Below are 24,518 nucleotides of genomic sequence, written 5' to 3'. Positions count from 1 at the left end.
ACACAGAATGGAGTAGGGGTGTTTAAGGTAACTATGTTCAGAAGCTTAATATTTTGACAAAAATCTTTTAAAGCAATTATCAAGGCAGTTATCAAAAGTAGAAAAAGTATGTTTAAACTTGTTACATAAAGGAAATCAATCAGAATTATGCTGCAAGTGACAAAATCATAACTTAAGCAGGTCTGTATATAAACATGTATGAGAAATCAGTGTATCCGGATATTATAAATTTATCTACATGAATAAATAAACAAAATTACACCTACGCACAAATCAAAAAGCATGAAATAAGGTGTATTTTTTATGAAATCTGTAAATTATAAAAAAAAAACCATAAAAATATCATATCAACTTCTTGCTTGAACGAAATAGGATTTATAAACTCAAATCTCAAAATTTGGTGAATCTGATTTTTTGTTTAAATTCTGATGTTTTTACAGCTGCTGTCTGGTTGATAAAGTCTTAGAACAACTACATGTATAGATGTGTTAATTCAGGCACGAGGAACTGTACATGTGTTAATTCAGGCATGGGGCTTCCATCTGAAAGCCCGAAAGGTTCAAAACAAGGATTTTAAGTAATCCTTCATCATCACTAACTCCGACTTATCCCTAATTACTTCTCAAGATGTCTTCTTAATCATTCTACCTTTACCCTATTTTCAGGCAGTTATAGTGATTTAGTATTTTGTATGGAAGTCAAAATATTTAAATACTTTGTTTCCATTTTGGTTCTTTCACTACATGCACAAATAATTTCACATTCAGGGTGATAGGCATCTAAATTATTTTTAATGTTATAAAACTCATGTTTGCCGTTTCTAAAGAAAGAAAAATATATATATATTTTTTTTAGGCATAATGTGCCTTTGGACACATATTTTCCTATCAAAAACAACAACAACAACATGTCATCTTTGTTTATATATTAGTTTTTTAACACCTGGCGCTAAAATCATGAGTATTGAGGTGTATTAACCAGTATCATGCTCTCAACAGATATTCACCTTTAATTAAAAATGCAATAAAAAATATCAGTTTCTGTATCTAATAATTCAGTTTGAAAGACCTATCATATTACACTAATAATTGAACTACTGAAATATTACAGAAGCTTCAATAATGAATGGCAAGCCAGTGTGTCTTAATTGGAGCAAGTTCTGCCTGGGTATATCCAGGAAATCTTGTGGCTGATATTTCCTCTGCAAAGTAAAATCAAAGTGCTGCAGCACTGAATGCGACGGACATGCAACCGGAGAGACATTAATTAAGGCTTCTTTTAGAAAAAAACAAAAAAACAAAAAACAAAACACAAAATATATAACAGAGAAAATTTGTTCCATACAAGTTCGAGATTTGTAGAGCAATATATTTTGTGTCCCAAATTGATATAATTCAGATTTTCTACTTTCAAGCACTTTAATACAGAATGAAATTTATGCCTAAAAACTCTGGTCAAACTTGTAAATCAGTGTCCTTATCGATTTATTCTAAGAAATGATATGTAAATAGATAAAAAACTATCAACGAAATATTTCTAGAATAAATCCAGGCAAATAAACTTCAAACATAATACATTATACATTTGAGAATGCTATTTAGAATTGCTTCGTGTTATATCATAGTGGGCATACAGACAATAAAATATAAGTCATTTGTATTTTTATTTCTCTTGGATATGTCTCATTAAAATAAATTGGTTAAAATCATCAGCAATTAATAGTGTATTTCTTAGATTTTTTTTATTTACAAGGTAAAGATGTAGAGGCCAGAGCACATCGTTTTTATTTTAATTTAAATGTCACTTAAGCACTACAGTGTTTAGTTGTCCTTTTCAACTTCACACTAAATTCCATTTTCAACTTGTTTGCTTCTTACAATTGTATAGCATTTCTAAAAGTATTGCATTACAATCCGCTGGTTTATTAATTACATGTTTAATGTGTACTTCCTAATCGCCTGTCCAAAAATCAGAACAGGTGAAACAGAATCTATTTTTAGAATAGCGAAGGTTAACTCATATCATGACCTAGTAAAATATGTAAACAAACCACAAGAATCGGAAGTAGAACTGATATTATAACTTCCTTACCATGAAAGACTACATGGCGGTAAAGTGTCTTACATGCATTTTCAAAAATAGATATTTATACTAGCCATTGTACTGTATCTAATATATTAATAACTGCTGAATATTCAGCTAAACCCGCGGTATGAGTCACGAAAATAGTTCTTCTTTTATTAATGCGCGAGTTATCCTAGAGTCACGAAAAACTTTTGATTTGTTAATAATAATGTTTTGTATAATGTAGAAATATTTATTTCCTACTAATAATGTCTTGGAACTCAAAGGTTACACCTTTATTGAAGTATAATTTGCTGTCCTACTTTTTCGACAGCGGTAAATCGTTTCAGCAGTAATTTGCATATTGCGCAATAATACTACGGGACTACAACATTTTTATCAATAATATACGTTCATATTTTAACTTGGATAACTTAATTTGAAATTGAAAAGGCTAAATATGGAAGACATTAAGATATCCAGACAAAGCATGGGAGTTTTGAAGGATCAAATTCATGTACTATTTCTTGGGCTGTTAATTGGTTTAGGACACATTGCGCGATAGTAGCCAACGAAATCCCATGTGTAGATGACTTAGCTCTGAACGCGCCTGAGGGCGCGTCCGTCGCAAAAATCAACTGCAAGACAAGCCCTAAATATAATATAAGTAGATATGTGTATTCTATGCCTAATGAGGGTCCCTCCGCCCTTTCACTCACAGAGTACAGTCCCTATAACCTATAGGTAAAATCAGCTAAGGAAATCTTTATATAACAATGATTAATTGACCATATCCATATGGTAAAATACTTAAAAGACCATTAAAGAACTCTTAAAACAAAATATCTATTAACCACAATATGTACTCTTACAAGGAAAGAGACAAACATTATACAACAAGAAAACCACAATGTTGTGTTAAAATATATAATGACTCAGGTACAAGACAGTATTTTATATAGTGACCTCAAACCCGAGAGATATCATTTGTTCCTTGTCATTCAATGTTTGTCATTCGGCCGAGAATCTTGACAGATAATCCGGTGTATAATCCGGTGTATCACATGTCAATATTTCATATCTTGTTATAACCCTAGTTTGAACATTAATCTTGCATTAACTTTTATCATTGTCAAGAGATCAATATTGAAAACATACATCTTTAATACAAGACCTTGTAATACTGTAAAATGTAAACAAATACTTCGCAGGTACACAGGATAAGTTTCCCTTTTTAGGCTGTTTCATAGGAAGTTTAATCTTCATTTCATTTTGGTTGATAATAAATCAAGATGTATATGAATCAAATAGCAATAAATGAGTTTCTGATATACTTGTTTATTGAGTATATTTCCTTGACACGGGCCACAACGTCCACAGAAAATGTACAATGGCCCATCTAAATCCGATAAAACTAAAGAAACAGAAAGATTTAACTAAAGTGAAGGACTCTAATAATTATAATGCCAATATTTGCCTTCAAAATGAGAAACATGAAAAAACTAGAAATGTGTCCATAGGACACGGGTGCCCCCACCGCGCCACTGTTCTGTCAATCTTTTTACTAAGTCAAGGGAAATAACTCTACAAATACTGGATAAATCCACAAGCCAAACCCCAGGTGCAAATCTAAATATGCTGAGCAACCTACCCATAAGGTTTAATGACTATGTCAAATCCTTTTTGAGTAACTTGCGACACAAGTTGAAAATTGCAAAAATTTTCTAAGTGAAGGGCAATAACTCTAAAAATACTAAATAAATCCAGACGAAAATACCTGGTGCATAACTGCACATGCTGATCAATATTCCTGTGAAGTTACATGACTCTAGATAGGTCAAATACTTTTTGAGTTACGTGCGACACAAGTTGAAAATTGCAAAATTTTAATAAGTCAAGGGCAATAACTCTGAAAATACTAAAAATATCCAGACGAAAATACCAAGGTGCACAACTACACATGCTGATCAACATTCCTGTAAAGTTTCATGACTCTAGGTCAAATACTTTTTGAGTTATGTGCGACACAAGTTGAAAATTGCAAAATTTTACTAAGTCAAGGGCAATAACTCTGAAAATACTAAAAATATCCAGACGAAAATACCCAGGTGCACAACTACACATGCTGATCAACATTCCTGTAAAGTTACATGACTCTAGGTCAAATACTTTTTGAGTTACATGCGACACAAGTTGAAAATTGCAAAATTTTACTAAGTCAAGGGCAATAACTCTGAAAATACTAAAAATATCCAGACGAAAATACCCAGGTGCACAACAACACATGCTGATCAACATTCCTGTAAAGTTTCATGACTCTAGGTCAAATACTTTTTGAGTTACATGCGACACAAGTTGAAAATTGCAAAATTTTACTAAGTCAAGGGCAATAACTCTGAAAATACTAAAAATATCCAGACGAAAATACCCAGGTGCACAACAACACATGCTGATCAACATTCCTGTAAAGTTTCATGACTCTAGGTCAAATACTTTTTGAGTTACATGCGACACAAGTTGAAAATTGCAAAATTTTACTAAGTCAAGGGCAATAACTCTGAAAATACTAAAAATATCCAGACGAAAATACCCAGGTGCACAACTACACATGCTGATCAACATTCCTGTAAAGTTTCATGACTCTAGGTCAAATACTTTTTGAGTAACATGCGACACAAGTTGAAAATTGCAAAATTTTACTAAGTCAAGGGCAATAACTCTGAAAATACTAAAAATATCCAGACGAAAATACCCAGGTGCACAACTACACATACTGATCAACATTCCTGTAAAGTTTCATGACTTTAGGTCAAATACTTTTTGAGTTACGTGCGACACAAAAGTGAACGGACGGACGGAAGGACGGACAGACAAGGGTAAATCTAAATGCCCGCCACTAACGTGGGGGCACAAAAATCAAGTTTAAATACTTTGTTTTCATTTACATAATTGACAGTATCATTATTTGTGGACCATCATGCCTTGTGCAGCTGAAACCTGGACGTTAGCAAAGTCAAGTGCAACTCATCAATCCGTTTTAGCAAAAATCCTGAAACTGAAACTAACTTTAACCTGTGCAGGCTACCCTCGTCTGATCATCAGGGTTTTTATTGTCAGCAGACTACCTTCAAAGTTTCATTTTTCTGTGATGACAATCAGTTTCGATAATGGAGGCTGAACAAGTTACCTGCACAAAGTCCGAAGGGTAACGGGTTGAGTTTGTCTATTTGTCTTGTTTTAAACAACAATATTCTGTGGAAATCTGCATTTCTTGGTCAAGCGTAACCACCTGTTTCTCCAAAGGAAATATGTGAAAAAATATAATTATTAAGGAAGACTTCTAATTTTGTCCAGTCTCTAGCCAGTATTTTTTTTATATTATTCTCCTTTTTTTATTGAAAACTGTATGTTTACAAGAAGTTGTCAATAGTGTACGGAAATAAAGTTATGGTGGTTGTTATGTTTGAAAGTAAAATAAAAACTTGATTCCAGGGCCAAGGTATAATCACTTCATGTTAAACTTCAATATTCAATTCAAATCATATGTAAATACAAGTATTTCACCACATTCAGATTTAAAAGGCCTTTTTTACAGACACTTTTATACCATGTGTCAATAAAATATGTATTACAATTTAAATGCATCATTGAGATTGTATGGCAAGTTATATATAAACAGACACTATATAGAAAGCTTGTTTTTACGACTGAAAATTACCTTTAAAATGCTCGGCACGTGCCATCTACGCACGCAATGTTATTACGTGAATCACGTATGTATAATATATGACATTGATCATACACTTTTTTTTTACAAACCATCTAAAAGCTGAAGGTGATTTCTATGTTATATAATCAATAACAACAAGATAACATACCCACTCATACAGGGACAGGAAACTACATGATATTCAGTCAACAAACAGGAAACTACAGATATTCATCATATAGTCAATGGAACAAAATCATTATTTCAAACTGAACTGATTAGTTATTTATTCAAATACAAGTTAAACAGAACATTTCCGTATTCTGACTGCACATTAATCACCCATAAATCTACAATAAATTCAAGGTTATTTCAAGTCAAATTAGCAATCAATGTCGGTATTATTTATATTGCATGTAACCTTGTAAATTATTCCTTCTCCCACTTGTTGAGTTGTTCCACCTAATCAGATTTCAGATTTCGTGACGATTAAAAAAACAAAAGAAACCACTCCAGTTGCTAAGTCAAATAAGGAAGTATTGTATAACCAAATAAAAGGGGCAGTCAGTAACAGTCATAAGCTAGGACAGGTTACAAGGCCAAGTTACAGATCAACTTTTTCTCTTTCATTTCCTTTTTCAAAATATAAAAATCTATGAAAAATCCAGCTTTTTCATTGGCTAAAAACTTAATTGACACTCAGTGACAAGTGTGTCTACATACTGTACTAATTAAAGGTTGATTCTGCATAAAGCAAAACTGAACAAGTATTTTTCCCAGACAGGGACACTATTTAAAACAATGTATCAAAATAGTTGAACTTAACAAGGAAAATAAGCTCACTCTCTTCCCAAAAACAGAAAGAGATTTGTAAAATGTTTGCATAGACAAAGATTGAAGGGATTTCAATACCAGAATTTTATTGAGGATATTAATTCACCCAGTAACTAAGCACGATTTCTGCCATTTAAACACTTTTATACAGGAAGCCACGTCTACCAATGTAAACATTAAAACCAGGTTAAACATTAACTTAAGATTTAAGTAAATATTTATAAATACTCATGACTCATGACAGTTGTCACAGCAATATTTATTAATGGCAAGCTTTATTGACTAATAAAACATAAATGCACTATGCAAAGTCCTTGATTGAAAATGTTAGAAAAGCATGTTGCCAAAACTTGTCATTTATACTTGTATTCTCAAGTTAACTTAAAATTCAACCCTATAAACCTAAAATGATTAACCTTTGTTACCAGTATACCGCTGGTGGTCCAATTTTTTTATTTTGGTATTTGATATTCAATTCCTTTACATCCAAGTCAAAGCAAAGGGCAAATCTATTCCACAAATTTAACAGGTTATGAATTAAATTGCAATGACAAGTACTTATCAATACAGTTCAAGTAAGGTTACTTATCAGTGTAACTTTCCATATAATGCAAATCTATTTGTAACTGATGCCTTGAAATGCCAATATAGTTATTCCATCCTATTCAAAGACCTCTGTCTTATTTCCATGGGGCCAGTAATGTGACATCAACCTCTGCGAGCATTTTACAACAGACACCCCTTTCCAGCTTTGTAATTTCATTCTAACTTTGCAACTTCAAAATAGATGTCGGTCTCCTTCCAATTTTGGAATTTAACAACAGAAATCTTATTCCAATATTGTTATTTATCATTGAAGCAACAAAATTGAGCCACACTATTACAAAACCAACATAGTGCGTTTGCGACCAGTACGGATCCAGACCAGCCTGTGTAGTCTTATCAGGATCCATGTGTTCACTATCAGTTTCTCTACTTGTAATAGGGTTTGTAAGCCAATAGCATGGATCCTGATCAGACTGCGTGGATGCGCAGGCTGGTCTGGATCCATGCTGGTCGCAAACGCACTTTCTTGGTTTTGTCATGGCGCGGCTCAAATATATAACATCATTTTACATTTCCTTACCTCTCCAAAAGCACCTTTACCAATAACTTTGAGCGGCTCAAAATCTTCTACACCTAGTCTTGACCTCTTTAGGCGAAGGAATTCTGTTTCTTTAACTGCATGTTGCTGACGTTTTTGGCTTTTCTGCAAATATATAATATAGTACATCTTAACAAGAGACTACAAATATTATCATATCAAGTGATGTAACTGGTCATTAAAAGCGATGGAATCTATGCCTTTGGAACACTCAAATTTCCATGTATCAATGATATGACATGTATTTCACAAACTTTTTAAATCTTTTATTGGGAAAGAGAAGTGTTATGGGAGTATTACCAACATTACAAATAAGTTTGAAAATCCAGAATTCAGAAAAATTCCTAAAATTGTCATCAATATTATAACAATTAAAGCTGATTATTATATGACAACCAATTTCCCTGTGTTGATGGTCTATTAAAAGGGCTATTTGCCACAAAACAAAAACTATGGTATGTCATAACATCATACAGTGCTGCTAAATTTAACCGTCTATTATTAGAAGCCAATCATAAATGGCTTTAATTGATATATTGAGTATTAGCTGTCCAAGTACAAGCCAATCCATCAAAAACATACATCATATGAGCCGCGTCATGACAAAACCAACATAATGGGTTTGCGACAAGCATGGATCCAGACCAGCCTGCGCATCCGCGCAGTCTGATCAGGATCCATGCTGTTCGCTTACAAACCCAATTACAAGTAGAGAAACTGAAAGCGAACAGCATGGATCCTGATCAGACTGCGCGGATGCGCAGGCTGGTCTGGATCCATGCTGGTCGCAAAGCCATTATGTTGGTTTTGTCGTGACGCGGCTCATATGTAAATTACAGATTCAGACAGCATTCTTTCTGTAAAAAATACAAAGATAAGCTAAAAAGACATTTTACTGAGCTTTAATGTTATGAACATTTAGATTTACCCGCTTGAAAATGGAATAGAATGCCAAAACAACTAAACAACTTTCCGGTCATTCCGTCTTCTTATTAAGGGTTTGTTAGCATGAAAAAGGAAATGGAACAGCTTGAAAAATTAAGAATTTTAACTCTGATTGGGACAGCTTGAAAAATTAAGAATTTTATCTCTGTGTCATATAACAAAAGTAATTGTATGTATATTATCGGTAAATATCCAAGTCTATTGATCTTGCAAATGTAATATTCACCCATCACATTAGCCAGGCCCATCAACTTGAATATTTACCTCATCATTACCATACAATAATTGTGTATAAAGACTCCTCAAACATAATCATTTACTGAAAGTTCAAGACATTTATGAATATTCTAGACAGGTTGTATATACAACTGTTTGACATAATTAAATAAATGACAAATACTTGCCTTGAACTCTCTATTACCCCACTTATGATATTTTTTTCTCTCTTATATATTCTTACCCCATAAAGCTTTTCCCAATACATTGAAGATAATCTTATATGAACAAACACCGGAGGCTTTGAATATTGCTTTTTATTGTGTGACTATATTGCATTTAAAATTTAAAAATAAGCTTATAAATGTTTAGAATGATTTTTGCTTTGATTAGGAATAAACAAAATGCTTCTACTTCTTTTATTCTCAAAACATTCCTATGGCATAATTACAAGATTTTCTTGTGTTTCAGTACACAAGGTTTCTTCAATTCTTTAAATAGACTGTTTTCATTATATAACTTTTTGAGTTTTCTTTGATTCTCATTAAAATCACATTTTAATCAGTCAGATAATTACTCCATTTACTATTTTTGCAATGAATCAATACTGTTTACTGTTGCCACCATCTCAGTTGATAATTATCCAATTTAAACATACCGGGATCACCAGAAAAACTGTTAAATGTTTTACAATGCTTCTATAAATCAGGAATATTTTCCTGTATTTCTGATGCCCGATATTGATCGGCAAACGGCTCAATGCTGCGTTAAGTGGGAAGTTTTCTTGAAATGCACTGACAACCTAACTGCAACAGTACCAAGTAATACCACAAATCATTGTCAGGTTTTATGGGAATCAATTGTTGCAAGAAAATAAAACACAAGTTTCTGTTTAACAGTGCTGTAATGGAAATTGTTTCCATATTTTAATTGACAAGTTTGTATGAGAATCTTTCATAAACAAATTAACTCTTACACCAAGGGCACATGTCTCATTCCATACTATTTTAACTGACCTTTAATATAGTACATTCTGATGAAATTTTGAAAAATACATAAATGTCGAGAATGAAAAGTACTTAATAGTGCTATGAGTGCAATTGGCAATCACTACAGTACAACATTGCCTGAGTGATATTAGTCTGAGTCAGTTTGCAAGCCAGCCCACACATCGAGATCCATCATTGAGACTAATGTAGTAACATAAGTTTGGCTACTCATTTACAGTACTTTGATACTAACTCAGTATAAGTTATTGTTCCTTAGTTAGCATTTACAAAATTAAAGTCAAGAGCGGCTCAGTGTTTTTTTGTTGTTTTTTTCATGGCTAAGTGTTAGGTACTATGCATTACTGCCAAAATGCAATGGCCCTCGTTCTTTAATCATTCAAATAAAATAAGGTAATCACCTGTACTAAATTGTGTTAATTTTCATGTGATGTTAAACTTAGCACCTATAAATTAACATTCTAATTAGTAATAGTAAAAGGGAGAGGTTATTGCAATTGAAATTTACAAAAATAGTGTAACATTTTTATATTGCTAAGGAAATTACCCTTTTTAGTGGTATAATACCATATACCCTTATAATTGAAAAGACTGACTACATAATGTAAAATTTAACTGTTGGAGACCTTGATTGAACCTGTCAAAATGTGATAATGAACTATAGGGGGGCTGGCCATTATCTTGTTAAGCTTTGGGAAAACTGCTTATTTCACCATTCAAATCATTCAAAACCTATGGTGTAATCATTTGACATTATGTAGATTATTTCAACTTGTTACCTAAATAATTGAAATAACATCCTGACCTCAGATGAAGCAACTTTTTTTAAAGGTATTTGCCCAAAAAATTGTCATTGAATACAAATGATCATCCCTGGATTCCCATAATGGTAATACACCATTTGAGGGATTCAGGTTATACTAAGCTCCTTAAAAGAGCTCCATATGAAGAATAAACTATGAAATAATGAATGTGTTATGGTTGTGTAAATTGATAACTTATGATTTTAACCATTGCTACCATTATAGAGCCTCAGGCAAGCCTTGTCTAGGAGTCCCTATACTTAGGTATTTGCGGCAAAAAACTGTCTTTGCAACTGATAAAGAATACAAATGATCATCCCATAATGTTAATACAACATTTGAGGGATTCAGGTTAGCTCCTTAAAGAAGAGATCTACCAAATAATGAATGTTTAGTAGTAAATTTGTAAATTATGATTTTAAAAATTGCTACCATTATAGAGCCTGAGGCAAGCCTTGCACAACTATACAGTTGGGTACTTAAGTCCCTATACTGCTGTAATGCTTCTCCAACAGTCCTGGCATTATATAAGCAAACTTTAACGAACTCTTCAAATCAATGCCAGATTGCCTGAGTGTAAAGAATGATTCCCTCAATTAGGCCTTGACCTTAACCATCCTAAATTCATGAAGATCAGCAAATTTCAAAAGATCTTATTCAACAGGAAGACACGCTATTTTACAGAAGAAGACATTACGGATTAATTTGTAGATTACATTACATTAGATTTGTTATCGGACAACCCAACATGATTGTTTACTTAAAACAATAGACAAGCCATTAATAGTTAATGTGGATAGATACAGACCTCCCCTTTGTATAAACTAAAATAACCCCATATAACACTCATATTAAAGAGAACAATGAATGATTTAGTAATGTCTATGACTTTGAAGCAATAATGTCTTCCCTTCAGATGTTACAGCAGTCTGCAATAATGACTTGTCTACATATGTAAAACCCCTGTCACACTTAGGCTGTGTTCTAATGGCGTCCAAAGAAGCGTTCTAATGGCGTCCAAAGAAATTTTAGAACGCCTAGAAGAGCGAGATAAGATTGCAAACATTGCCGTAGCATTCCAACAGCATCGTAGTGGCACCACATAGAACACCCACCCATTATGGCGCACATTTTGAGCATGCTCAAAACAAATGTCGTCACTTGGTGTTCTGATAAGAGCACAGTGGGATCGCAGTAAGGACACCGTAGCAACTCAGTAGCATCTCATACAACGCAACAGGAGTGCCATGAAAGCGTAAAAGGAATGCCAAATGAACACAGTAGTTATCCATGGTGCTTGTACGGAGATTGTGCGGCGTCTCTACCGCGCTTATACTGTAACACATTGTCAATGCTATCAATACATGTTAAAACCAGATGGCCAGTCTTTGCAATCACTGTGTTTACCATTCTCCCTTCTGTTGGCTGCCTTATTTTAGAATCATCATTTACTTTTTTCCCCTGACATCATTTAGGCAAGTTCACTACACAAATTAAGGAAGAAAATCTGAATTTGCAGTTGTCTAATATATTGTTATTCAGAGTCAACAATTAAATCATTGACTGAGTGGTTAACGTGTCAGACTAGTAATCTAATGATCACTTGTCCCATGGGTTCAAACCCAGACAGGGTTAAGTCGTTGTTTCCTTGTGCAAGAAACTTTACACTCATTGCTCAGTACTGGTTCAGGTTCCAGGAACAGATTCGACAGTGTGCCTATAAGCTTATAGATTCCTACACAATCAAACTAAAATAATTCTGTATGACAAAAGATTTATTTTTAGGGAAATATTTGTACTACTGTATAACAGTTGTCTACAAGTATAACATGATTTAATGTAACAGATTCACTTAAAGTAACTTTAACAATTTTGTTAATTGCTTTTAAATTTCATAACTCATGTTAATGGTAACAGGAAAATAAAATCAATTAAAAGAAATAAGCCAGTTAGAACAAGATTTCATTACATGTGCTTGCATGGTCTAAAGATCCTATATATAATGAATTGCTAGACACATGCACATTGTGATGATTTGACAAAAGAAATCCCCTGCTGATCTATATAATGTCAAGTGAATAAATTAAGTAATTTAAGCTGGCTTCCACCTAAAATGCAAAAATATCTATAGATATGTTAAAATAAAAAGTCACATTTTGCATGTTGTAGTTTGAAATGAATTGAATTGAAAGTTAGCAGATAAAAGCTTTATATAGATTCACACTATTTATGCATTGATCAAACTTAGACTTTATGAAACTTTGTTCACATTGATCTGGAGCTCAAGGGGTTTTAGGGTTTTGAAATCTATTTGCTTGAAAAGTCTGGGATGAATTTCATGTACTAAGGGACAAATATGAACTTCATTTTAGATGTACAAATTCAGGCAGGAAAGGCTACAGAAAATCAGGAGAAAAGTGTTTTACGTCATTCCACAACCTGCTAGTATATCTAAGGGACAAATGGGCTACAAAACAAGCAAGAAACCTCAAAATTAACAATATTATGGAGATAAAAAATAAAAATCTCGAAATAATACGGTAGCTGACAATCAAAAGTATAATAAATAATTAAATATATTTTTGTCATTCTTACTATACTTGAATGCCCCTAGCTAGACTATCACAAAACCACCATGTTGAATATTGTGGCTATTATTCTTAACCAAGGTAACCTGTCCACGAAACAATTAAAATATGCAGTAAAGGAGAACTGTTAATCAAGATGGATATTATCTCCCACAATAACAGACTATTTTTTTAGAAAATTATTAAACATTTCAGACTATTATACGTAAATGATCTAATGTGGCTGACTAAAGATGGCCATATTTAGTACATATGAACTTTGAGTAATATAAAGGAGATAATTTTGTACTAAATGGTTTAGAATACTGCATTTAGATATCATTATTGTCATTACAGCTAGGTGTGTTCGGATATTTAACAGAGATAATATTTAGTTTGATGTTTTGTTTTTGGATAACAAAATAACAACTGTATTATGTAACATGAAAAGACATGCCGAGGACATCTATAAAAATTGTGACAATCTATCAAGGAATAAATTGGTCATATTAAGGCACAGAAGAAAGCCGATACACATGTTTAACCTTTGACCTCCAAGTGCAAAAAATGACCTTGAAGGGGCAGACATTAATATTATGAGCAACACATCATCTGACACTGGTGGAGACATATCCTAAATATCTGACAATTGAATGCCAATGTTATAACTTATAAGCACAGGATTTGACCTTCAAACGCCAAGCACAAGCACAACCTTGACCTTGAACTTGGGTCTTGCACTAAAGACATGGTATATTTATGATTATCTTGGGTACCTTTTTTCCAAGTCCCATTTTTCATATGCAGATTGAAAAAGTCATAGACTGGACACAAACTCCAGGTATACTCAATTTATACTATATGAAAAATTTCTAAATACAATCCCTTGTTCTGCTAGGGACCTGGGTCTTGCAATTGACACATTATCGTCTTACGATGATCATGTCTGTATTATTTCATTCTGAAATTCATTTATACTTGGACAAGTAGGTGCAGAACCATGAAGTATACAATTTTGTGCATGAATAAAGTAGTAAACTCTATGTCACAACCCACCCCTGAACTATTTCATGGTGGGGGCACAAAAACAACTTTTTAAACATGGCAGAACTGACACTGGTTACTCTGATTCAAATCCTTTCTAGACTTTGTCATGCAAATACATGTATATAATTCTAATTGCTCTTTTTCAAAATGTTACTAATATATATTTGACAAAAAGAACAAGTACTATCTTCCTATTATTGTCAAAATGTTAATTTTGGAACACGGAAACCGTCCTGAATTGAAAAACTAAACAAAGGCAATCCTTTACAGCATAGGTGCAACAGATTCAATTGTTTACAGGTCAACCGGTAATAAAAACTGGTAATAGTTAAAAATCGACACAATGCAATCTTTAAACCAAATCAAAAACATAATCGTCTGATGTTTGCATAAACCCATTGAAATAGAAACTAGGTCATACTTTGCATGTAGGTGAAATGACAATGCAAATTTAACATAAATATGTTGCAACATTTTCAAATTTAACTCTAGAATATTATTTTTAAATCTTTGAATTTCTTTGTTTGAGTTTAATGTCTGTAAGGATTAATTACTAATCTTGTTCAAAAATGATAATTTTGTCAGGCATACATGTAATCTTGTATGTCTAAATATGTACCCTTCAATTAATTCTTCTTGTACTGTAGATACTGATAAGCAATGTCTGATTTCTGACCCGAAATTTGAGTTTAAAAAATTACTGTCAATCACTGGCGCATTAAACAAATGTATATGAGTTATCTGTTTGAAAGTTTCAGCTCACTAAAACTATCATGCCACCACACTGGTATACAATTTCATAGGCTGAGGACTACAGATAAAATTCAGCAACCAATTTTATAGACAGAGACAAAGTTGCAGTTTTGGCTCTTTTTTTACAACATGCCTAATCAGCTAGAAGCCTGCAATACATAGAAGAAATAATGTTCACTGGTACAAGCTGAAAGATGATGAGCTGGTTATTGAACCATGAGAGTGCTCACCCCCCCCCCCCCCCCCCAATGTTTTTTTTAAATACTGTGCTTCAAATGAACTTGACACTGTACAACAAGTGAGCACATGCTGTTTTTACTCACTTGAAAGTAAATTGTACCATAAAATCTCCCTAGATACTTTATCTCACTTAAATTCTTTTTATCAAGATCATGGCCTAGATTAACAACATTTTTTAGACCAGTATATAAAAGGGTATCAGGAAAGGGCTTGTTATAACAAAACTATCTCTCAAAAAGTCACTACTTGACTTGATATCATTTGATAGTTATATCAAGTAGTTGATATCATTAAATCAGTTAAACTGTCGAAAAGTTATAAATTGCTGAAAATACTGTCTTTGAACTAAATATTGATCAAATTAATCAGGTTTGCTGTATACATCTTGATATATTTTATTGCAGATTAATGACAGATCTTATTCAAGCAATATCCACCTTTATACACCTACATCAAACATATCAAGTGACCTTGACCACAGTAAAATATACTTTAATAGTCAGAAATAGGCCTCAGTATATATTAGGCACAAACATTTCGAATATCACCTCATCTCAAAAGAGCAGTCAACTTTTAGAGACTATTAAAAAAAAATTATGTTCATCCAGATTGATTTTCAGCAATTGCACATTTAAATATATCTAGCCATGAATTTGTTTGCAATAGACCAAATGACATTTTGAACAAAAGTAAATAAATTTGTATTTTCTACCAAGTTATATATTTGTGAAATGACCTTGACTTGTCTTAATTTTAAGACTTTCAGGGTTTTATGATAGAGTAGTGAATGTCAGACAGTCATATTGTCACCTTAGTGCAGTAATGGGTGAAGTCCTTATATTATATAATAGGAGTTAAAAACCCATTATTGCACTAAGGTGACAATATGTAAAATCACTGTAAAATGCGCTTGCACTGTCCATTTTGGAGAATTCCCAATGTTGGCAGGATAACAGAGCATATCATCATTGACCAAGCAGTGTCAGTCAGGCGGAAGGTATAAGATGGGCTAATTTAAGGATGCTGGGATAGTTATTGACTGGTGCATAATATAGTAGTGCATTACATGAAAGTCAACACAGATATATAAGGGTCTGCCAATTAAATAGTTAACATAAATTGACAACATAGAAATGTAAGTCGGTCTGGCACTCTATGCACCAATTGAGTGAACCATTCCAAATGCCAGACAGAAAAATCTACTAGTTAATCAAAAAATTTGACCATCAGATTCTGTTATACTGAAGAAAAGGGAATAATGATATATTGATGATTTTTTAACACAATTTAGATATACATGTACAACTTTCTGTGAAGAAGATTGTATTCCAGTGTTAACAAGGTCTATAAAACTATGTCAAAGTCATATGACTATTTATGACACATTCATTTATGATGCCACAAATTTCACATGTCAATAAATCAACCCATTTTTAATTTACCCAAGTCATATAACAGGGGTGGATATCTATAAAAAGTACTTAACAAAGGTTTTATTACCATTCTGATATGGTAAAATGCGGCACGATTGCAGTAAAATGGGGGAAAATTAATATATTGCTTTCTTCAGAAACAGAATATGTACTATTTTTTGACACTGGGTGAGCTCAGAAATGTCAATGGCCGCCATGAAGTGATGTAAAAAAAAAGTTATTTATAAACATGATCAGATGATATCATAACAATCAGCAGGGATTTGATAAAAGTTGTCATTTGGTCACAATTGGTGACACGTAATTATATACTTAACCCTTAAGTTAAACGTCTCAATTTGATGCCTTGAACTTTGAACAGTCATTGCAAATTTAAGAAGATTCCAATAATACAATACAAAACTTGAGATACCAGCAGTATAGAGCTTCAGGTAAGACTGCACAGAAGAAGTGCAGGTAAACAAGGCTCTTATATTTGTAGCAAATTTAAGGCAAATAACTAATTAGATTCAAGCAGATTACTGACTGAGTGGTTATAGTTCAACCAAGGTGAGCATTTACTGGTGTAAGTTTTCATGAAACTTGTCACTCACATACATTGACACCTAAAGATGATACTAAAGAGGCAAAAGTCAAACTCTTCAATTACATTCTTATTTCTAAGCACTCACTATACAAAACACTCTTGCATTTTGGATCTATCTTATTCACTTTCAAACTCACAATGCAGAAATAGTTTCAACTTCAAGGCATTAATAATTTATTTCAAAAAAAATACCATTCAAAGTTTCTATCTTTTAACAAGACAAACGATTATTTCAAAAAGATTGAAAAAAAAATGCACACTTTGAGGTGGAGAGCTCAATTTCTATCCTGTTTCATATCAAATTTTCACATCTATAAAGAATACATTGTAACTCTGTTTATTCTATATCCAATGGCTAATTTTGTGCCTGTTTATAAAATATCATTCTTTGATCTTCTACTTCAATAAATGCAAAGCAAAGTAGAAACCAATCTCGAACATAACAAAAGATTAAAGTGGTCTTATTCATATATCCGGGTTGTCTTTTCTTCTCCCCCCCCCCAAAAAAAATCTCCTACAAACAATGATATTATGCTCCTCTTGCATCAAGTTTTCTGCAACTCTAATCCTTCTGAATTTGTTAAATTGACTTGCCCAGCTTTGTACTAGGAACAGTCTATTGAGCATTTAAGGGATTTCAATAGCAAATTTTTTTTAAATTTTGTTAGCTTGGCAGACGGCACTAATGTTAAGGCTAGTCTGGTTTAATGCTTATAGCATAAGTTTGTTATTATTTCCGCCAACCTGAAAAAAATTAAGCCTATTAATTAATAATGACTTTTACTATGTGTTCAAGCATTCATTTGTGAGCAATTTGCGCAGTCATATATCAACTATCAATTAAAGTCAATAGGGCGTGTAAAACTTTTGAATTTCTTCACTACTTCCTTGATCTTATCTTTACTTGGTGACCTTTCGTTACTATAAATAGATTTATGACAAACAAGTAATAATTAATCACCCTCACTTGTATTCATATCCTGGACATTTTAAAATAGAAAACAAATTTTTCAAGATCTATTCTAAACCTTTACATGTTTAGATGATGATAGTCCGGACATAAAATGATTATCCATGTTGCATTGTGGCCTTATCATCAAATAGATAATTATTGTTGTTGCTGTTTTTGTTGTCATTGTTATCAGAGGGAAAATAGTGACAAAAGAACTATTTATTTCAATGCAATTGAGAAGTCAGAAAAAAATAAAAACTTAGTTAAATTTTTTTTAAAAATGACAGTGAAAAAAATTAGCATTATGTCACTTTAAGTTTGACCTTTGAGCAATTATAAGTGGCCATGGGTGGGTAAATATATACTTCAATAATTTGACATCTGCACGCATTATGTATATATTCTTATGCATAATTATGCACCCAGGGGCATGCACATATACAAGCATAGCCCACACACGATGAATTTAGTGTCAACAAAATTAATGTCAACAAAACCCAATAAAAAAAAATTTCCATAGATATCAGTTAGTTAACGCTTTTAAACTGGTAAACTTTGCTTTTCTTCTGAAAATCTTTTCAAAAGCAAGAACTGGGTGCAAAATGATTAACTAAAAGATACTATTTTCGATGTAATTTCATGCCAAAAAAATTAATCTCATTAACTTTCTATCACCATCACTCCTCATTTGCCCCATTATGTAAAATGCTAACAAAGATAAATAGATTGTTAGCCTATTTACCAAAAATAGCCTCAAGAAGTAATTGTTTACATTTTATAAAAATAGCCTCCGACTTGATCTATTTATTATGCTTATAATAATGAGACTTTTGTAATCATGACATTATAAACTTGAATAACAATCCTTTTCTTTTTTTTCCCCATTCCTCTTAAAATATCAATGACCTTGAACTTCATTCATCTAAAAATTGACCATGACCTCTACACATACATGTATACTACATAAAGCTTTGCAGTAGCCATAGCCCTCTAAAACTTGACCTTGACCCTTTGTGATTTACCATATATTGGGCTTCTCTTGGGCAATAATTGAGTTTGTAGCTTCATAATATACAGAACACTTCACCCCAAGGCTTCAAATTTGAAATTTATCAGACTTAACAAATGGACTTGAGAATCCATTACAGAAAAGAGTATGATCAGATTGCATAATAATGCAGAGTGGCATGGTTCTAAACAGTTATAAATGTCCCAGTTAAAACAGACTGAATGGTCACTCCCTCACTGACACAATTGCTTGTAGTATGTAGTAATGTTTTGTCTTTGTTATGTGATTTATATATCCTTAATATCACCTTAAGAATTAACACTGTAACAAGGCAATTTATATAGTTATGATAATACTGCCCATTGTTACATAAATATATTACAGTAACCATAGGAACACCAACCTGTTCATCACTTAGACCATCTTCTTCCATCGTCTCTTCCAACTTGCGGTACCTTAAAAATATAAATTACATACTTACATATTAAACATCATTCATAACAATTCTTACTTTGCAAACAAGTTTAAAGCGGTACATGTATTTCAACCAGCATGCTCATAATTAATGAGCAAAAAAGTTATTGTCAGTTCATCCCAAGGAATCAGCCAACTTTCATTTACATTTTAATATGAGTGAGGAAGGGTTGAATGCCACTTGTAAAGCAGGTCATAATCAAAGATTCATTCTTAGTAAACTAAAAATTCATACTACTGGGCTTATCAGGCAAACTTTAATCATCCATTGGAATACATGTGCACTGTGATGATCATCTGTTGTTCTCCAGCTTTACTAATACATGAAGAAAGACCTCAAGTACTGCCCTTTGTGCATTAATGCATGGAATGAAGTTAAACTAAAGAGCTTCAGTAGACATGTTAAATAGCTTCCTTACATGTAAGAATTCAGAGACTTCAAAGAATTCAACACCCAGCAGTGTTTTGCAATTGGCACATAAAATTAAATATAATAACAATATAAATTACAAAATATAAATCTTATGCTATACAATCAATGAATGCCCTCTTTATCAAGTACATTAAGCTAATTGGCCTTGGCAAGGTGGCAATTCTTAGATTCTTTGGAATATGAAAGTAATGCACTAGAAATTTTCTGAACAGAAACAATATGTTGGCAACAGTCTCTTTGTTTGTTCATTTTGAAGGCGAATGGAATAGAAAATATCACCTACTGTTTCACATTACCACCGGTAAACTTTGTGTAATAGTGGACTTGATTTGATTTGAATTACAAAACTGTCCATTGTGAACTTTAAGGTAAGATTAAAGAAAGCAGCAATTATAAATTTAAAGCATTGACTTTTTAAGAAGTCTTCATCATACACATTCCCAATAGCTAGAAATTTCAAATTCTTTTCGTCAAAAGTAATCTAAACTCTGGCTATTGTTGTAATAATATATAATTCAAACTCACATAGCCTATAGAAAATAATTCAAAATTTGAAAATTTTCTAACTGGGCTGACCCAGACTTGTAAGAATTTGGTCAGTAGGTAAGCAAGGCTGTTTTGTAGCAAGATGGGCTATAATGATCAGTATATGAGCCGTGTCATGACAAAATCAACATAGTGGGTTTGCAACCAGCATGGATCCAGACCAGCCTGCGCATCCGCGCAGTCTGATTAGGATCCATGCTGTTCGCTTACAAACCCTATTACAAGTAGAGAAACTGATAGCGAACAGCATGGATCCTGATCAGACTGCGCGGATGCGCAGGCTGGTCTGGATCCATGCTGGTCGCAAACCCACTATGTTGGTTTTGTCGTGACGCGGCCCATATATTTATTACATTAAGTTTTCGGTTTAAGATCACAAACTAGATAATTGAGCCACTTTGTGGAATAACATTGTAAATTTCCTGTCTCTGTTTAAGTTTCTATTTTATCTCACACAACAGGGCATGTCAAGTGATATCTTTAACTTGTATTATTTCCGCCCTACATGTCCCTTTGTTTGCCGTGTTAAAAGTCAGCCAAGATGTATTTTCATCCTTTGCTATCACAAGTATGTAACACGAAATTATGGCAGTTTAGTGCAATGTTCTATATCAAACCAACAAATGTCACATCTCAATTTGCTGATAATGCTTCAAAAAAAAAAACTTAACAACCTCTGAAGAATTATTTATTTTGATAGGACTTATGCCATGTTTTGGAAACCTCAGGGTAGTTGGATTGAATATGAGCCGCGTCACGACAAAACCAACATAATGGGTTTGCTACCAGCATGGATCCAGACCAGCCTGCGCATTTGCGCAGTCTGATCAGGATCAATGCTGTTCGCTTATAAACCCTATAGCAAGTAGAGAAACTGATAGCGAACAGCATGGATCCTCATCAGACTGCGCGGATGCGCAGGCTGGTCTGGATCCATGCTGGTCGCAAACCCATTGTTGGTTTTGTCGTGACGCGGCTCATATGTTAAAACTTGTGGACAATACCAGCCATCGAAAGAATAACTATTTGATAACTTTCAAAAACAATATTATTTTATCACAGGGCATAGTTAACTGTAACCTTTAACAATATTGATATAAGTAATTATATATCTACTTGTACATATGCTCAAAAGGTGTCAAAACTGATTTATATATTATATATATATATATTAAAATGTTTAGATAAAGGCTAGTGTAACTAAATGTCCAACTGTGTCATGGTGATTAAACTATACTACAAGTCTATCTAGCTGCAAAAATTTTGCTTTAAAACCCTTGAGAAATTAAATCTCATTAAGTATATTATGTACCCTTAAACTTTATACTCCTAGAATCAAAACTGATTTAGCCTTTGCCACCAGTATTCACCCAGCTAGCATACAAATTCATCAATTCTTAAAAATGAGATCCAAAATGACTGAAAATAACATTTGGTATAGAGCATCAAATATTTAAATTGTGGCTAAAATAAAATATTTTCAAAGAAATAAAATATTTTCATAAAAAAAACTTTGCTTATCCAAGTAAAATCATTGTTTATTTCTAGAATGGAGAATTGCACCATGATTATCCAAAAGCAACTTTACTAACCCTGTTAGTCTACAGTTTCCAAAAGTGACTATAAATAATGACTACAAGCACAGGCACGAGTATCGGACCTGGGAAGAAAAAATATGACCAGATTGATAAAAAAAAACCTGTGTTCATCTTAAAAGTGTCAAAAAACCAAAAAAAAAAATGTAAATAATGACCCCCTTTAAAAATATACTATCAGTTAACTTATAGTATATTTTTAAAGGGGGTCATTATTTACATTTTTTTTTGTTTTTTTGACACTTTTAAGATGAACACAGGTTTTTTTATCAATCTGGTCATATTTTTTCTTCCCAGGTCCGATACTCGTGCCTGTGACTACAAGTACTAGTAAATGTCTGTCACAACAAGACAAATTGTTTTACCTTGTTTCTCGTTCCTCATTCTGTGATATGAGATTGGAATAGTAGTTCTCTAACGTAACTTTTGCCCTCGTCACCTTATCCAATGTGTGGTTGCTTATTTGCATTTGTTCCCCAACTGTGGCCATTTTGGAGCTACGACTCTGGAAAAAAATAAACAAATTGTATATTTATTGTACACTATATTTCTTAGTTGCTTTAAACAAAATTGACAATGTAAAAGTATAAAAGCAACTCCACTAGAACTCCACAGCTTCACTGGAAAGGCTGGCTCTTGGTACATCATAGGACCATCAACATTCTATACGCTGGATTTCAATTTTCAATCTATTTATTACAATAAAAATTGTTTATATAATACAGGGGAAATTTTGTGATATTAACAGTCATTATGTAACATGTAAGGTTGAGTCAATTCCCTTTATCTAAAACATCAAAAAAGTCTACGCATGTTTTATAAATTTTTAAACACACATTATTACATTTTTAATGCTTATCAAAATGTACTTTGATGAAATATGATTAAATAATAGTAATACTGGTGCATATTCAAAATGTTTTTATGGCTAGGACATCAGAGAAAGTGATAAGAGAGTATTATATGGTAGACAATAGATTTATAGTAATAGTGACCACAAAGTACTTGTAACGTTACATACACACACAGGTACCAGTGTAATATACTTAAAGTGTCATTTATTTTTAGAGGTGGACCCACCTTTGACATAGTAAACATCATCTAAGTGAAAATGGAGACAGATGGATGTTTGTATTAGTGTTATCATACACTGGTCAAAACTTGAGTCTTACGGGACTAAATTAGTTCAAATAAAGTGTCCGGAATCAAGGTCAGCCGTTTTTCATTTTTTTAAATCGTTACAGGTAACACAACTTCTAGAAACAGATAATACTATTTAGATGTTTGAATATAATTATGTCACACAACTTTCCTGCGCCACTGGTTGATGAAGATATTAATTCTGTTTTGTGACACAAATTGTGAATCATTTGGGGCACAGAAGAGCATAATGTCACTGAATAAAACTACAAATTTGCTCCTAAGCTTGCTCAAAAATAGCTTCCATTAAGAGCAATTTATAACACTCAGCCAATCGGAGCCCAGTGCACATAGATCAGGAATAAATACTAATGAAAAGAAATCACCTTTTATTACTGACATACACTGGTTTTTATCTGATCAGTGAGAAACATGTTCCAGATTTCTATAACTCAATCTTAACAATAATTAATCACATGTTGTTTTTTTTCCTGATCATTTGCTTGCATTGTCTGCTTGCTACATGTACCTGGCTCATCCCATTAATCCAGCATAGCGATAAATAGGTACTCAACTTAAAGCCTGGAACCAGCCTTGTAATTATAACAGTGCTGAAAGATGAATGGGTCATAAATTTAATCAGATATTTCCACCTATTCCAAGACTTCCCTGTAATTCTTTGATTCCTGATAGTTTTTATTCACTAACAGGGAAACTGCTACAGTAAATATTTATTCATCTTGACAAAAAGCAGGAGGAATGAGTAATAAACAGGGACATGAATTCTACAGGTGAAAACTAATCTACATCCCTAGAAACATGGCTAGTTTATTGCATGATGATAACAAAAAAACCTTATTTTTTCTGTAAATTTGCTTAACATGCTATTCTAATGCTAAATATATACTACATTAATTTTAAGCTGAATGAGATTCTGTACAAAATGTTGAAAATCCTGAAAAAGACTGTGATGCTGGTCTCATTTTAGATTCATTGAAAGGATAGTAATATCATGTACCCC

At 32.8% G+C, this 24,518-nt stretch overlaps 1 protein-coding gene across 2 annotated transcripts in view; it reads right to left on the bottom strand.

The window, feature by feature from the left end:
- LOC132713159 (serine/threonine-protein kinase tricornered-like) overlaps positions 1 to 24,518 on the bottom strand; it is a 64,161-nt gene that overhangs the window by 26,850 nt on the left and 12,793 nt on the right. For both annotated transcript variants that reach the window (XM_060695645.1, XM_060695644.1), the window contains 3 exons: positions 22,723 to 22,862; positions 19,713 to 19,764; positions 7,734 to 7,856 (listed from right to left, as the gene is read on the bottom strand). In XM_060695645.1, the coding sequence (XP_060551628.1) occupies positions 7,734 to 7,856; positions 19,713 to 19,764; positions 22,723 to 22,847 (300 nt within the window). In that variant the 5' untranslated portion in view covers positions 22,848 to 22,862. The remainder of the gene's footprint in view (positions 1 to 7,733; positions 7,857 to 19,712; positions 19,765 to 22,722; positions 22,863 to 24,518) is intronic.

This window comes from Ruditapes philippinarum, unplaced genomic scaffold (assembly GCF_026571515.1).
Source record: "Ruditapes philippinarum isolate M1 unplaced genomic scaffold, ASM2657151v2 ctg312_1_1_1_1, whole genome shotgun sequence".
In the NCBI taxonomy this organism is placed as follows: Eukaryota; Metazoa; Mollusca; class Bivalvia; order Venerida; family Veneridae; genus Ruditapes; species Ruditapes philippinarum.
Note: the sequence above shows the minus strand (reverse complement) of the source record. Positions and strands in the feature narration are given on the sequence as shown.